Source organism: Pelophylax lessonae, assembly GCF_965119305.1.
Source record: "Pelophylax lessonae genome assembly, chromosome: 10".
In the NCBI taxonomy this organism is placed as follows: Eukaryota; Metazoa; Chordata; class Amphibia; order Anura; family Ranidae; genus Pelophylax; species Pelophylax lessonae.
The window spans coordinates 229,092,505-229,107,312 of NC_138777.1; the positions used below are offsets into that span (position 1 = coordinate 229,092,505).

General features: G+C 46.2%; 1 protein-coding gene across 6 annotated transcripts in view; it reads right to left on the reverse strand.

Annotated features, from left to right (window-relative positions):
- Window positions 1-14,808, reverse strand: part of FHOD1 (formin homology 2 domain containing 1) — a 246,311-nt gene that overhangs the window by 176,133 nt on the left and 55,370 nt on the right. For all 6 annotated transcript variants that reach the window (XM_082270033.1, XM_082270037.1, XM_082270034.1 and 3 more), the window contains exon 2: window positions 5,092-5,198. In XM_082270033.1, the coding sequence (XP_082126159.1) occupies window positions 5,092-5,198 (107 nt within the window). The remainder of the gene's footprint in view (window positions 1-5,091; window positions 5,199-14,808) is intronic.

Here is a 14,808-nt window from a genome sequence, read left to right on the forward strand (position 1 = left end):
CTGGGTTGGTTGCGCCTGCTCTATAGACGACCGTCGGCTCGGGTCCGCACGAATGGCGTCGCCTCTGCGGCTTTCCCTCTGGGCAGGGGGACGAGGCAGGGCTGCCCGCTTTCCCCTGGGCTATTTGCCCTGGCTTTGGAGCCGCTGGCGGCCCTGGTTCGCTCCTCGGAGGATGTTCGCGGTTGGAGGCTGGGCTCCCTAGAGGAGAAGGTGTCCCTCTACGCCGATGACACCTTGCTGTATCTGGCGGATGCGTCCTCGTCCCTGCAGGCCGCTCTGGCCATTTTCAAAACATTTGGCAGGTTTTCGGGGATATGTATTAATTGGTCCAAATCGGTGCTGTTCCCCCTCGATTCGGATGCGCGGGCCTTGGCGGCCCCTTCTCCTTTGATGTGGGTGGACGAATTTAAATATCTGGGGATCCGGATTACCAAGAACAGTGGCGACTATCTCTCCCGCAACGTTACCCCTATATTGGACCGTCTTCGCGACCGCTGCGCAGGTTGGGGATCTCTACCATTGAACCTACTGGGCCGTATTAATATCGTTAAGATGATTTTTTTGCCAAAATTCCTGTATGTATTTCGCCAGTCCCCGGTGTGGATCCCGGCCGGCTTTTTTCGTGACCTCGACGCTTGCGTCGGCTCCTTTTTATGGGCTGGTTCGCATCCCCGGTTGGCGCGGTCTACATTACAACTGCCAGTGTCGTCGGGGGGTTTAGCTCTTCCTCATTTTAAGCTTTACTTTTGGGCGGCAGTCCTGGTCACTGTCCATTGGTGGTTCGCGGGCTCCCGATCTAATGCAGCGACGTGCCTGGAGGCTGCTTGCTTGGGCTCCCTGGCGGGCCTCGGCAATCTGCCGTATCGGGGAGTGCGGGCATATCCGTCTCTACCACTGCCTACTAGATCTACCCTCAGGGTTTGGACGGCGGCTCGTGCGCGGTTTCTCCAACCTAATACTTGGTCCCCCTATCAGCCTTTGTGGGGCAATCCCTCCCTCCCTCATCTGCGGACGCTTCCGGATCCGCAGGTCTGGGCTGACCGTGGAATTCGCAGGCTAAGGGATATTATGCCAGTTGGCGAGTTGCGCACGCTTCAGGACTTGCGTGGCTCCTTTGACCTCCCCCGTTGGATTGGGTTCCGCTATCTTCAATTGCGCCATGCGATCCGTGCCCAGTTCCCGACCACTCCAGTTCTCCAGACTGACCGCCTGGAGGATGTCCTCGCGCAGGCTGAGCTTCCCAAACCGTTATCCGTCCTTTATTCCACCCTCCTTGTTGAGGCCTCTCCGGCCCTGGAGCGCCTGTGGCGGCGTTGGTCTGCGGATGTACCTGGCTTGGATAGGGAGGATTGGGACGACTGCTTGGGACGGGGCTCGAGCTCAGTTATAGCTGCCAGAGACAAGCTCATCTACACTAAATTTCTGCATAGGGTTTACTTCACTCCTTCGAGACTGCACAGAATGTATCCTGCACGTTCGGCTGACTGCCCTAGGTGTCTGCTGTCTGAGGGCTCCTACATGCACATGTTCTGGGACTGCCCGCGCGTGGCGGAGTTCTGGGGTGAGGTGTTTGAAGTTCTGAACACCCGCCTAGAACTTAGGGTTGTGTGCACCCCGGAGCTGGCGCTTCTGGACATCCCGGACCAGGTCAGGCGCTCTAAATACTCGAGGTTAATGCTATCTTTGGTACTGTATTATGCCAGGAAAGAGATAATTCTGCGGTGGGGTTCCCCCTCCCCTCCCACGCTGTCGGCGTGGAAGGTCCTGGTTAACGGGGCCCTCCCCATGTATAAACTTACCTACATTGCTAGAAATTGCCCCCGCAAATATGATAAGATTTGGCAACCATGGGTAGATAATGTAACTTGATTTCCTATTCACTGGTTGTGTATTGCATACTGATCTACTGGTTCTCTCAGGGATCTTACTTGACCTCCTTGTATCTTGCTGTCGTATCACTGTATTGTGCTCCCACTGTGCCTTGTTGTTGCCTACTCTCAATGTACTGATGTTTTGGGATTGCTACTTCCCGTTTGCTCTCATGGTGGCCATTGTCTACACACTTACTGTATACTGTTTTTACCTTGTTTTTTTTTTCAATAAAGAGCAACCTTGTTTGTAAAAAAAAAAAAATAGCTGGTTTGGGCCAAGCTGGCCCAAATTAACTATTACCTTTTATCAACTGCTGCATTCACAGTCATTGCTGTACAAACTGCATGTATCAGCTATATACAGTATACAGCGCTGCATTCCAGCAGTGGTATGGGTACTTTCCATCTGTTGCCAGAATAAAACCAAGTCAGGTTGAGCACTGCTCAGCCATGCAGAGGAAGTCTTGTATTTTATTAATGAATGCAAAGCTTCCTCTGATTGACTGAAGTGGAGGGGCAGGCAGATGATGTCACAATCTCCACCTCAGCCAATCAGAGGAAGCCTTGTATTCATTCATAAAAACACAAGGCTTCCTGTGAATGCGATCTAATTTAGCTCTGGCAGCAAATGCCACCATGGCAGAGGGACACATAGTTCTCAGTGGTCCATTGCTATACAAAAAATAGAGGATAGAAAAATGTGGGGCTTTACGGGCTAGTGGGAGGAGAAGGATCACACCAAAACCAGGGATGAAAAAGACACATAGTTCTCAGTGGTCCATTGCTACCTTTTTAAGCCCTGTAACTGAATTTCTGTACTTTAATACGGACCTACAGATGGATCTTTCAAAAGATCAAAGTTGCAATGCTTTGCAGGTTACATGCCCCATTGGCTACCACAGCAGAGCGACGTGTACTTATCAGTGGTCCGTCTATCAATAAAGGTCCATACCTCAATATGGACCTACTGCTGGAGGGATAACCTGCAGGAGACTAAAAACACTGCACCTGCTAACCATAGATTAAGTTTGCAAAGCTTTACAGGCTACAAGCCTCATCTGCCACCTCGGGAGAGGGACATGTACTTCTTAGTGGTCCAGTGATACTTCTTTCAGCCCCATAAATGAAGGTCTGTACCTCAATACAGACCTACGGCTGGAGGGATCATCTACAGGAGACTGAACACAGCCCCTTGGTATCCATTGATTAGGGTTGGAATGCTTGGTAGGCTATAAGCTACATCTGCCACCATGGCAAAGTGGCATGTACTTCTCAATGGTCCATTGATACGTCTATCAGCCCCATACATGAAGGCCGTTCCTCAATATGAACCTATTGCTGGAGGGATAACCTGCAGGAGACTAAACAATGCACCTGCTATCCACAGATTAAGGTTGCAAAGATTTGCAGACTACAAGCCTCATCTGCCACCTTGGGAGAGGGACACGTACTTCTCAGTGGTCCATTGATACTTCTATCAGCCCCATAAATGAGGGTCTGTACCTCAATATGGACCTATGACTGGAGGGATAACCTGCATGAGACTGAACACAGCACCTACTATCCACACATCAAGGTAGAAATGTTTTGCAGGCTATGCGCCCTATTGGCCACCACAGTAGAGTGACACGTACTTCTTAGTGGTCCATTGATACGTCTATCAGCCCCATACATGAAGGCCGTTCCTCAATATGAACCTATTGCTGGAGGGATAACCTGCAGGAGACTAAACAATGCACCCACTATCCGTAGATTAAGGTTGCAAAGCTTCGCAGACTACAAGCCTCATCTGCCACCTCGGGAGAGGGACACATACTTCTCAGTGGTCCATTGATACTTCTATCAGCCCCATAACTGAGGGTCTGTTCCTCAATATGGACCTATGACTGGAGGGATAACCTGCATGAGACTGCACACAGCCTGCAAAACATTTCTACCTTGATGTGTGGATAGCAGGTGCTGTGTTCAGTCTCATGCAGGTTATTCCTCAAGTCATAGGTCCATACTGAGGTACAGACCCTCATTTATGGGGCTGATAGAAGTATCAATGGACCATTGAGAAGTAGGTGTCCCTCTGCTGTGGTGGCCAATGTGGTACATAGCCTGAAAAACATTTCTACCTTGATGTGTGGATAGCAGGTGCTTTGTGCCCCATTGGTCACCCCAGTAGAGCGACACGTACTTCTCAATGGTCCATTGATACTTTGACAAACCCAATAAATTAAGGTCTGTACCTCAATATGGACCTACTGCTGGAAGGATAACCTGCAGGAAACTAAACACTGCAAACACTATCCATAGATTAAGGTTGCAAAGCTTCGCAGACTACACCCTCATCTGCCACCTTGAGAGAGTGAAACGTACTTCTCAGTGGTCCATTGATGCTTCTATCAGCCCCATAAATGAGGGTCTGTACCTCAATATGGACATATGACTGGAGGGATAACCTGCAGGAGACTGAACACTGCACCTGCTATCCACACATCAAGGTAGAAATGTTTTGCAGGCTATGTGCCCTATTGGCCACCACAGTAGAGTGACACGTATTTCTCAATGGTCCATTGATATGTCTCTCAGTCCCATACATAAAGCCCGTACCTCAATATGAACCTATTGCTGGAGGGATAATCCGCAGGAAACTAAACACTGCACCCACTATCCATAGATTAAAGTTGGAAAGCTTCACAGACTACAACATCATCTGCCACCTTGAGAGAGTGAAACGTACTTCTCAGTGGTCCATTGATACTTCTATCAGCCCCATACATGAGGGTCTGTACCTCAATATGGACCTATGACTGGAGGGATAACCTCCTGGAGACTGAACACTGCACCTGCTATCCACACATCAAGGTTGCAATGCAAACTAATTAATGCAACTTTTTAATTAATAATCAATATGAGCGCATTTCATTATTTTTGCAAAAAGATGGTATTAGCCTTAAAAAAATGGTTATGGATTTATAATTTAACTCTAACAGATTCGGGGTCTAGTGTAATACTGTAATCAAACAAAGATTTGATAAAGCATTTGAAATCTGAAAGATTTAACATTTGTGACGCTGAATATTAAAAATAAATAATAATGAAGACAACAGTTTGCATTGACTGTAGCAATTGAATAACCAATATAGTTATGTTTGCAGCAAAATGCAGCGCATGATATCCGGAAAAGTTGAATTCAAACCATGTAAAAAAAAAAAAAATGTCTAGTTCTTACCTGATGTCTTCAAAGAAAGCTTCCAGGTAATCCCTTTGCTCAGCCAGGGAGAGTTCTATATCCAGGTAGTTTCCATTGGTGGATAACTGGAGAGTGCAGTCTTCCAGCTGGAAGGAAAGAAAAGAGACGTTGAGATGTTTTATCCAGGTACGGTGATTTCCATCCTCTACGGGAGAGGTCACCTTGCTACAGAAAGCCGAGTGTCCCCTGTACAGGTTAATGGTCACCTCCATTGAATAGCTAATGTTTCCCCCGCTATAGTCACGAGGTTCACTTCACTATTCACAGTGCCGGCTGAGAAACTGCTGAACCTTCATGGATGGAAGGACGCAAGCCAAGATTTAACTAAGACAAACTAAATCTGGCCATAAATTATACAATCTTCTTGTACAACTTTCCTTTAGATTTACCAAAACCATATAATAGGAGGTCGAAACTAAACACTTATAATTTGTATGCAATCTAGCAGGCCCTTGGTTCTACATGGTTGAAGGTAAATCTATAGGAAATTAAATAAGAAAACTGTATAATGTATGGCCAGCTTAGGAAACCGCAACAATGGCAAAATAAATAATACTTTCTGTAATTTACGACACATTTGGGACCATCAGCACTCTAAGAGCCGGTTCACATACAGGTGACCCGACTTTCCGGGGCAACCTGTGAAGTCACGGTGCACAGCGCGCGCCGCGACCTCGGAGCGGCATGCACGGACTTCATATCATTGAAGTCAATGCAGGTCGCCCCAAAGTAGTACAGGACCCTTTTTCTAAGTCTGAGCGACTTGTGTCGCTCCTATTAGAACAGGTCCTGTGCTAATCTATGGCAGGCGACCCACGGCGACTTGTCAGGCAACCAAGTCGCCTGACAAGTCGCCCCAGTGTGAAACGGCTCTGAAGGTAAATATGCAACATGTAACACACAAGGAAGCTAAAACTGGCCTATCCTAGCAATACACACTTCAGTGTTTAAGGTTGATGCACGGCTATCTGCAAGGTAGGTTGGTGTGCTAGTTAAATGGGAATAAAAAAAGAGAAGTTGGGACTTTGAATGAGAGACATTGCAAGGCTGATTGGACCAAAATAAACACATTTATTAGTACATACAGATATGCCAACATGACAAAATATTGTATAAATACAAAGGAGTTTGAGAGCTGGTAAGTAATCCCCAAATCTAGATACAATACAACCCACAAGGCAAAAAATTCCAAAAAGTATAAAAGTACTGAAATACAAATCATGACATCATGAACTCTACGCGTTTCGTGGATTGGTTACACCACTTCTTCAGGAGTAAATGTGTGATATGTATCTGTAAAAATATACAAGTATCAGAAAATATAGCAATGATGATGATTGAGAGCTGGAAAGGGAAGGGGGGGGGGACAATGCCCCCAAAGATCCCAAACTTACATGATAGCTCTAGTAGCACCGGCACTGGAGGTAAAGACACGACCCTAAGTGTCTCCCACGGGAGCTGAGGGAACACAGAGAAGGTTGGTGTGCTAGTTAAATGGCTTCACATTATTGCAATGACATGGTGTGGACGGGCCCCTAAAGTCTGAACAAGATTCAAATTCTTTCTCATTCTACCTAAAACAAATGATAAATACCTAATTGAAGTTGGGATTTTACTTTTTCCCTGGGGACCCCCTCCTCTTTTTTTTTTTTAAAAGGTAAAAAAGGTTTAGATCATTTGGGTTGGCCACATTGGTACCGGAGTCGCTTGTTATAACTCTTTAGGACACATGTCAAACACAAGGCCGTGGGCTGAATCTGGCTCTCCAGGCCTTGTCAAGTGCCCCATGCATCCAGTTTGGCAGCCGAACAAGGTGGAACTCCATTCCACCACCTCCAGCTCATGTCCCCCGCTCCACGCTGTCACTTGCAAACACAGCAGCTCCCAGAAGTAACAGATTCCTGCACACACTCCTAGCAGGGACGGATCTCCAGAATCTGAGAAAGAGAGGGACCTTTTTTGCAAGGGGAGGCAGAGCCACCTACACAGTTAGGTACTTTGGTGGGGGGTTGGGTTGCACACTGTGCATAGCGCACTCCTGAACTCTGCACTGTGTATGTACGGTAGTGCACCTCAGATACAACTGGCCCCTTGAGGGTAATCGTACTGCTTATGTGGCCCTTTGATGAAATTTAGTTTGACACCCCTGCTTAAGGACAACAGAAATATCTATGCAATGTGGAAGCATGACCTGCTTTTCTGTAGACCGTCTATGGTCATCTCAGGTGTCATTGTTCTGAGCGCACGTCAATGTGACATTGTTCTGGGTAAAAGGTCAGTGTTCCATTATTTTTCTGGGCCTGGGTACAAGGCATTGTGCCATTGTGACCTCAGCTGTCAATATATCCATGCACTGAGACCTATGGTATCAGTGTAGCAATTTGGGTCACCAAGTGTCAATGTGTCACTATTTCAGAGTCCTGTGCATTTTTGCGTTAAAGCCCCCCCAAGTATAAATTGTATTAGTACCCTGAATGATAGTGTGTTAGTGTTCTAGCCGCCTGAATACACCCTAAATGCCAACGTGCCACTGCCCTAGCACCCTAAATGGCAGTTCCATTGTCCTAGAACCCTAAAAAGCAGTGCCACTGCCCTAGCGTTCTTAATGCCAGTGCCACTGCCCTGGCATCCTAAATGCCAGTGTCCCTGTCCTAGCATCCTAAAAACCAGTGCCACTGTCCTAGCATCTTAAAAACCAGTGCCACTGCACCGGTGTCCTAAAAGGCAGTGCCACTGCACCAGTGTCCTAAAAGGCAGTGCCACTGCACCAGTGTCCTAAAAGGCAGTGCCACTGCACCAGTGTCCTAAAAGGCAGTGCCACTGCACCAGTGTCCTAAAAGGCAGTGCCACTGCACCAGTGTCCTAAAAGGCAGTGTCACTGCACCAGTGTCCTAAAAGGCAGTGCCACTGCACCAGTGTCCTAAAAGGCAGTGCCACTGCCCTAGCATCCTAAATGCCAGGGTCACTGTCCTAGCATCTTAAAAACCAGTGCCACTGCCCCGATGTCCTAAATGGCAGTGCCACTGCCCCGGGCTCCTAAATGGCAGTGCCACTGCCCCGGGCTCCTAAATGGCAGTGCCACTGACCTGGGCTCCAAAATGGCAGTGCCACTGACCTGGACTCCTAAATGGCAGTGCCACTGACCTGGGCTCCTAAATGGCAGTGCCACTGACCTGGGCTCCTAAATGGCAGTGTCACTGACCTGGGCTCCTAAATGGCAGTGCCACTGACCTGGGCTCCTAAATAGCAGTGTCACTGACCTGGGCTCCAAAATGGCAGTGCCACTGACCTGGGCTCCAAAATGGCAGTGCCACTGACCTGGGCTCCAAAATGGCAGTGCCACTGACCTAGCAACCTAAATGCCAGTGTCCCTATCCTAGCATCTTAAAAGCCAGTGCCTCTGCCCTAGCATCCTAAAAGGCAGTGGCATTATCCTAGCAACCTAAAGAGCATTTCTGCACCCTAAATGGCAGTACCCCTATTTCTGCAAACTAAATATCAATGTGCTGCTATTTCAGCATCCTAAATGGCAGAACACCATGGTTCTTTCTTCCAATACATTGAATAATAGTGGGCCACTATTCTAGGGAACACGGTGCGAAATGCCACTGCTCTCACACTTCGTTCTTAGAGAAGCCTCATAAAACAAGACTTTCTCACAACATCTCAAATGATAATCTGTTATTGTTCTATCACCGAAGTTAGCCACTATTCCAGCACCCCATCTGTCCATGTACCACGGCCCCCCCAACACCAAATATTAAATCGTATAGAATCTATGCTTGACTCCATCTTCAACCTTCAAGAATACCAATAAAAACAAGTTGACAATACTTTTCCACGGCCATTTTCACCGTCTGCTCCCCTCTGCCAGCTCCTCCGGCACTCTGGCCTGTCAGTGAAATGATGTTTATGAGGAATTTTGTTCCATTACGTAATCTAGCCAACACGGTGCAGGAACACAGCAAAACATTCGAGAAATCACGACTGTTCCAAAAAGCAATAATCTCAAAAGAATCTGAAAAATAAGCCTTTAAAAAGAGAACCCATCATGAAGGTTTAGACACGTCAGTCACCGTGAGCCAGACTTTAGAGCAGCCTTCCTGAACCTATTTACCCAGAAGGTCTTGGGGAGCCCCTGGTAAAATTAACTTATTGAGGGTCAATGGAAATAATGCCCCTTAAATTGATGATGTGGGAAGACCGTGATGGTCAGAATTCCTCCCTTACAGAGAGCTAAAAAAAATAAGATAATCTGTGTCATGCCACTGGTTCTGCCAAGTGGGTTTGGACCCAAAACTATGCAGGCACCTTCAGATGGGAGGTCACATTAGCCACAGCTCAAGGAACCCCTAGCAACCCCCAGAAAACCCCTAAACTTTTTATCTGGTAATGCACTAGGCCAGTAGTCTCCAAACTCTTTGCTTAACTTTATCTGGCCCTTGGGGCACTGTTCCTTTCACTAAACCAAGACACTATTTATCCCACTGACACCAACTATGGGGCACTATTCTTTGTACTGACACCAATAATGGGGTACTATTTCTTCAACGCACACTAATAATGGGGCACTATTCAACCCACTGAAACCAATGATGGGGTTACTATTCTTCCTATTGACACCAACGATGGGGTACTATTTCTTCCACTAAACCCAATGATGGGGTATTATTCTACCTATTGACACCAACAATGGGGGACTATTCCTCCTATTGACACCAATGATTGGGTACTATTCCTCCCATTGAAACCTATGATTGGGTACTATTCCTCCCATTGACACCAATGATTGGGTACTATTCCTCCTATTGACACCAATGATAGGGTACTATTCCTCCCACTGACACCAATGATGGGTCACTATTCTTTGTACTGACACCAATAATGGGGTACCATTTCTTCAACGGACACCAATAATGGGGCACTATTCTACCCACTGAAACCAATGATGGGGTACTATTCTACCTATTGACACCAACAATGGGGGACTATTCCTTCCACTGACATCAATGATGGGGTACTATTCTACCCACTGAAACCAATGATGGGGTACTAGTCTACCTATTGACACCAACGATGGGATACTATTCCTCCCACTAACACCAATGATGGGGTACTATTCCTTCCACTGACACCAATGATAGGGTACTATTCATTCCACTGATGCCAACATCCGGACTCCTAAATTCTGAAGGACAGTAAATTGGCCTTTGTTTTAGAAAGTCTGGAGACTCTTGCACTAAGCATTTATGATCTCTTGTTTGTATTATTTCGTTCAGTAACAAGACTTCCCCGATCAGAAGAAGGCTGCATTGGCAAAGCATCAACGTAATAAGAACGTTGATGGTTCTTCCACACTGATGCACTACTCGGCCTCAACCTTAGAGTTATGGTGCCAATATCTTGGGTTCACATGTTCGCTGGGAGGAGGTGGTACCAATATGGTGATATTTGAATTAATGAGACCTTTAGCTTGTTCATAATGGACTTGATAATAGACCCCAGGTAGTTGAAACGCGTCTTGCAGAGGAGAGTATTTTTTGAGGTCTGGGGCGCACGGTTGCTTCCAGGTCTGTGGTTGGACACAGCGCAATCTTGTCAGCAGATGTCAGCCAATGATTTATGGCTGAGTCCTGTGTTTACAAACCAGTGATCTTGCTCACCAGGGATGAAAACCCGTGCCCACCAGGGATGCCATTCAGTGCCTAAAGATGCCAGTCAGTGCCGCCTATGAGTGCCCATCAGTGCTGCCTATGAGTGCCCTCTATCAGTGCTGCCCATGAGTGCCCTCTATCAGTGCTGCCCTTGAGTGCCCATCAGCGACGCCCATGAGTGCCCATCAGCAACGCCCATGAGTGCCCATCAGCAACGCCCATGAGTGCCCATCAGTTCTGAATATCAGTGCCCATCAGTGCTGTATATTAGTGCCTCATCATCAGTGCCACCTCATCAATGCGGCTTCATCAGTGCAGGAGAAAAAAACATACTTATTTACAAAAATTCATAACATAAAAACGAAGAAAATTTTTTTTCCAAATTTTCAAGCTTTTTTATTTTTTATTTGTTTAGCAAAAAAGAAAAACCCCAGAGGTGATCAAATACCACCAAAAGAGAGCTCTATTTATGGGGGGAAAATTATAAAAATTTCATTCGGGTATAGTGTTGCATGACCGAGCAATCGTCATTCAAAATGTGACTGCGCTAAAAGCTGAAAATTGGCCTGGGCAGGAAGGGGGTGAAAGTGCCCCGGTATTGAAGTGATGAAAAGTAGTGCAGTGCTGAATAGCAAAAAATTGCCTGGTCGTGAAGGGGGTAAAACCTTCCGGAGAGGTCAAGTGGTTAAATATTTGTCAGAAGGGAAGGTAATGACTCCCAGGGGAAAGAAAGTCTTGGATCCCCATCCATAAAGGTCCACATTGATATTTAATTTTTTATTTTTATTTTTTAATTGGCATGCATCTATTTTAACAATTTCGCTCTATAAAAAAAAACAAAAATCTGATGATTTCCAGACCGGGCCGATTATGATTGTGATGATGAATAATAAGAGGGAGCGCAGATGGTGAGAAGAGCTGGAATGGAATCTGGATGATATTCTTAGACCTTGAAGATTGGGAGATGCTTATCTTCTCATCACTCCGCACCTTGGCTGTGCATCACAAACGGCTCAAGCTGAACAAATAGCGTTAATTGTTTTCGAGTTGAGAAGGCCTGCGGGGCCAAGGATCCTCCGCCAGAGATACACAGGATTAGGGGGAACGCCGCATGCTCATGCCGGAAGGGGGGGGGGTGTCATGGGATTGTGCAGTAATGACTCATCATTCTTCACAGATTAAGAAATGGTTACATGAAACAGATAAAAAATAAACGACTGATTGTAGAAGATGACAGAGCTGACGAATTTAAAAAAATAAAAAATTTGCAGATTGATACCAGAATTCCTGTAGATAAAGGGGCACTCCATCCAAAACAGGACAATGTTGTATCAATGTAAACTAGCTCAACACATGCAATATTTTTGGCCCTGAAGGTACTCACAGACATGGGCCTGGGAGAATATTTTGTGTTTATAGGTGGGTCCTGGCTTTTTGGGTTAGCCAAAATACAGAGGAAAAAAATATTCTCACATGGAAAACTAAACTATAGTCCTAAAACCACCGAGGAGCCACAAGTCCCAGTATGAGGTGCTGTCATTCCATAGCAATAAAGGAACCTAAGGTCCAAGCATGCCAAGCTTATAGGCCAAAGGATACTTTAACACTACAAGTCACACCATGCTAACCTGCCTTTCCAAAGCTAATGAACCACAAGTCCCAGCATGCTGACCTGACATCCAAAAGCTATTGAGGAACCACAGGTCCCAGCATGCTGACCTGACATCTAAAAATGTATTGAGGAACCACAGGTCCCAGCATGCTGACCTGTCATCTAAAAGCTATTGAGGAACCACAGGTTCCAGCATGCTGACCTATCATCTAAAAGCTGAGGAACCACAGGTCCCAGCATGAGGAGATGGATTACGAGGAGCCACGAGTTCCACTATGCTGAGACTTAAAAGACTATTGAAGAACAACAAATCCTAGCATACTGAGCTACTTTTTAAAGAACCGCAAGTCCCAGCATTCTGTGGTGGTTACCAAAGAGCCAGAAATCCTAGCATGCTGAGCTATCTTTTTAAAGCTACTAAACATCTTCTAACATTTATTGAGGAACCACAAGTCTCAACATACTTAGATGCCTATTGAGGATCCACAATTCCCAATTCACTGAGATGACTTCTGAAGAACCACAAGTCACAGGAGGTTAAGCCATCATTCAGCATCTACTGAGATCCATCATGCCAAGTGGAATTCTGAGGATCCTTAAGTCCCAACATGCAGAGCTGTTGTTCCAAAGCTACCAAAGAACCACAAGTCCCAGCATGTTGAGCCATCATCCAACAGCTACTGAGGAATCATCGATGCAGCGTACTGAGAGGAGTACTGAAGAACCACAAGTCCCAATATTCTGTGGTGACTAACAAGGAGCCACAAATCCTAGTATGCCGAGATACCTTTTCAAAGCTACTAAAGTACCACAAGTCGGTCCATGATGATGAGCTATCATCTAAGATCTATTGAGGAACCACAAGTCTCAACATACTGAGATGCCTACAGAGGATCCACAATTCCCAACATGCTGAGCTCTTGCTCCAACGCTAGCAAAGAACCACAAGTCAGCCCGTTGAGCCATCAACCAACTGCTATTTAGGAGCCATATGTTACAACATACCGAGAGGACTACTGAAGATGCCTACCGAGTATCCACAAGACCTAACATGCAAAGCTGCTGTTCCAAAGCTACCAAAGAACCACAAGCCAGCATGTTGACCCATCATAAAACAGTTACTGGGTAACTGTATGAAGCAGCATACCAAGATGACTACTAAAGAACCACAAGCCAGTGTGTTGAGCCATCATCCAACATCTACAGAGGAACCATAAGACTCATCATGCCAAGTGGACTACGGAGGATCCATAAGTCCCATCATGTCAAGTGGACTACTGAGGATCCATAAGACCCAACATGCCAAGTGGATTACTGAGGATCCATAAGACCCAACATGCCAAGTGGACTACTGAGGATCCATAAGACCCAACATGCCAAGTGGACTACTGAGGATCCATAAGACCCAACATGCCAAGTGGACTACTGAGGGTCCATAAGACCCAACATGCCAAGTGGACTACTGAGGATCCATAAGACCCAACATGCCAAGTGGACTACTGAGGATCCATAAGACCCATCATGCAGAGCTGTTGTTCCAAAGCTACTGATGAACCACAAGTCAGCATGTTGAGCCATCATTCAACATCTACTGAGAAGCCATAAGACCTATCATGCTGAGTTGACTACTGAGGATCCATAAGTCCCATCATAAAGAGTGGTTGTTCCAAAGCTACTGAAGAATCACAAATCAGCGTGTTGAGCCATCATCCAACTGCTACTGGGGAACCAAATAATGCAGCATACCGAGACAACTACTGAAGAACCACAAGTCACATCATGTTGAGTCATCAGTCAACAGCTACTGAGGATTCATAAGACCCATCATGGGGAGTTGACTACTGAGAATCCTTAAGTCCCATAATGCTGAGCTGACTACAGAGGATCCATAAATCCCATCATGCCTAGTTGACTACGGAGGATCCATAAGACCCATCATGCCGAGTTTACTAGGAGGAACCATAACTCCCAACATGCTGAGCTGTTGTTCCAAAGCTATCAAAGAATCACAAGTCGACGTGTTGAGTCATCATCCAACCACTACTCAAGAACCATATGATGCAGCATATTGAGAGGACTACTGACGAACCACAAGTCACAGCGGGCTGAGCCATCATTTAACATCTACGGAGGAACCACAAGATCCATCATGCTGAGATTACTACTGAGGGCCCACTAGTCCCAACATGCAGATCTGTTGTTCCAAAGCTACAGAAGAACCACAAGTTCATACATCCCAACCTTCATCTGTTCAGTGAGTGAATTCAAAGTCCTAGCATTCCGTACTGCTGGAGGCCAACATTGGATTACAAGACCCAACAGTTCCCACTTCATCCTCCGATGCTGAGGGACATCATAACCCAGCAAGTCAACCTTATGCCTTTACCCTGCACAGGAACTGTAGGTTCCAGAACGTCCAGCAGCTAACAA